The 1,225-nt window shown below is 60.2% G+C and overlaps 1 protein-coding gene across 1 annotated transcript in view; it reads right to left on the bottom strand.

The window, feature by feature from the left end:
- The window catches only part of TUBG1 (tubulin gamma 1), a gene marked incomplete in the record, with an annotated part of 7,281 nt that extends 6,622 nt beyond the window's left edge, over positions 1 to 659 (bottom strand). The window contains 2 exon segments of the mRNA XM_014590696.2: positions 70 to 182; positions 505 to 659. Of these exon segments, the coding sequence (XP_014446182.1) occupies positions 70 to 182; positions 505 to 553 (162 nt within the window).
- Between the last annotated feature and the right edge of the window lie 566 nt (positions 660 to 1,225).

The following is a 1,225-nucleotide window of genomic DNA, read 5'->3' as shown; positions in this document are numbered from 1 at the left end:
TTGCCGCTCTGCCCCGGCGGGTCCCCCAGTCCCAGGCCTCTGCCGGCCCGGCCGAGTCGCTGGGGGCACCTGAGAGAAAAAGACGTCCTTGCGGTCAGTGCCCTCGGTGGCGAACTCCTCCACGATGCCCTCGGGGCTGATACCATGCTCGGCGCACAGTTGTTTCCAGAACTCGAACCCAACTGGGAGGGGGCAGAAGGGGGAGAAAAATAATATCTGGGTCTCGGCAGGTTCACATTATCCGCTGGAGAACTGAGCTCCTGGGTCCAGGGATAAAAGTCAAGCCTCATGCCTCCTCCCACTCCGTCTGAAGAAAGGACTGTTAGCCAGAGACCCGGCAGGCGAGGTCCCCTCGGGGTTGGGCAACTGGACACTAGGTCAGCAATGTCCCGCCTTTTGGAGGAGAATTACGATTCCGGGCGGACAGATGGAGTCTAAGACCTCACAGAGAGATCACATTGAACTAAGAAGCCTGGCTAATGGAGGGGTCGAAGGTTCGCTCACTCTGATTGCCGCACTGGCCCAACTGTAGGGTGATGATTTCCCTCGGCATTGCTCCTCAGGAACCGGCGCGTAGCAGCCGCTCCCGCCAGGAACACCGCCTCCCGCGGGTCCGCTAGCCGCAAGACGCAGGCGCCGAACAACTCGCTCCACCCACAAATTTTCTCCGCTCCAATTAGAACTAAGTTCTGGCGATGGCACTTCCTCATTCGTTTGGCTTCAGTCGTGCTCATCGCGCGTGCGCAGCTTCGGATTGCGCTCAGCGACTCTGTTCAAGGGACGTCTTTAACGCGACGACTTTTCCCTCTGGGTGGATGCGTGCTTGAGCTTCTGCGCAGGCGCGTTGCGGTGGGAAGCGGCCTGCCCAGCCGAGGCGCGCATCTGCGCAGTTTGTGTTATTGTGACTGTCGGGCCGTGGCCCCGGATGTTGTGGCTGCCGAGGAGCGCCCTGTGGTGCCTGGGGCTGAACGCGGCTTTCTGGTGAGAGAACCGAACCCTCGGAACGCCTCCGAGGCGTAGATTTCGTCAGGTTTCTTGGGGCTCTATCTCTCGCCTGCCCTGTTTTCTTCGCTGCAATGACTCCTTGTACCTAATTCAGCCTCCCCTCCTTCCACTCCATCCCGCCTCCAGGCTTTGGCACCCCGGTTCTTCCTGGGGCCTCCACCCGCTTCTGGGAACGTCTTGAGCAGCTCGCAGTGAGGGAGAGCAGTGTCTCTTTAAGGCC

This window comes from Tupaia chinensis, unplaced genomic scaffold (assembly GCF_000334495.1).
Source record: "Tupaia chinensis unplaced genomic scaffold, TupChi_1.0 Scaffold000477_1, whole genome shotgun sequence".
Classification (NCBI taxonomy): Eukaryota; Metazoa; Chordata; class Mammalia; order Scandentia; family Tupaiidae; genus Tupaia; species Tupaia belangeri.
This window is presented reverse-complemented; position numbering and strand designations above follow the sequence as displayed.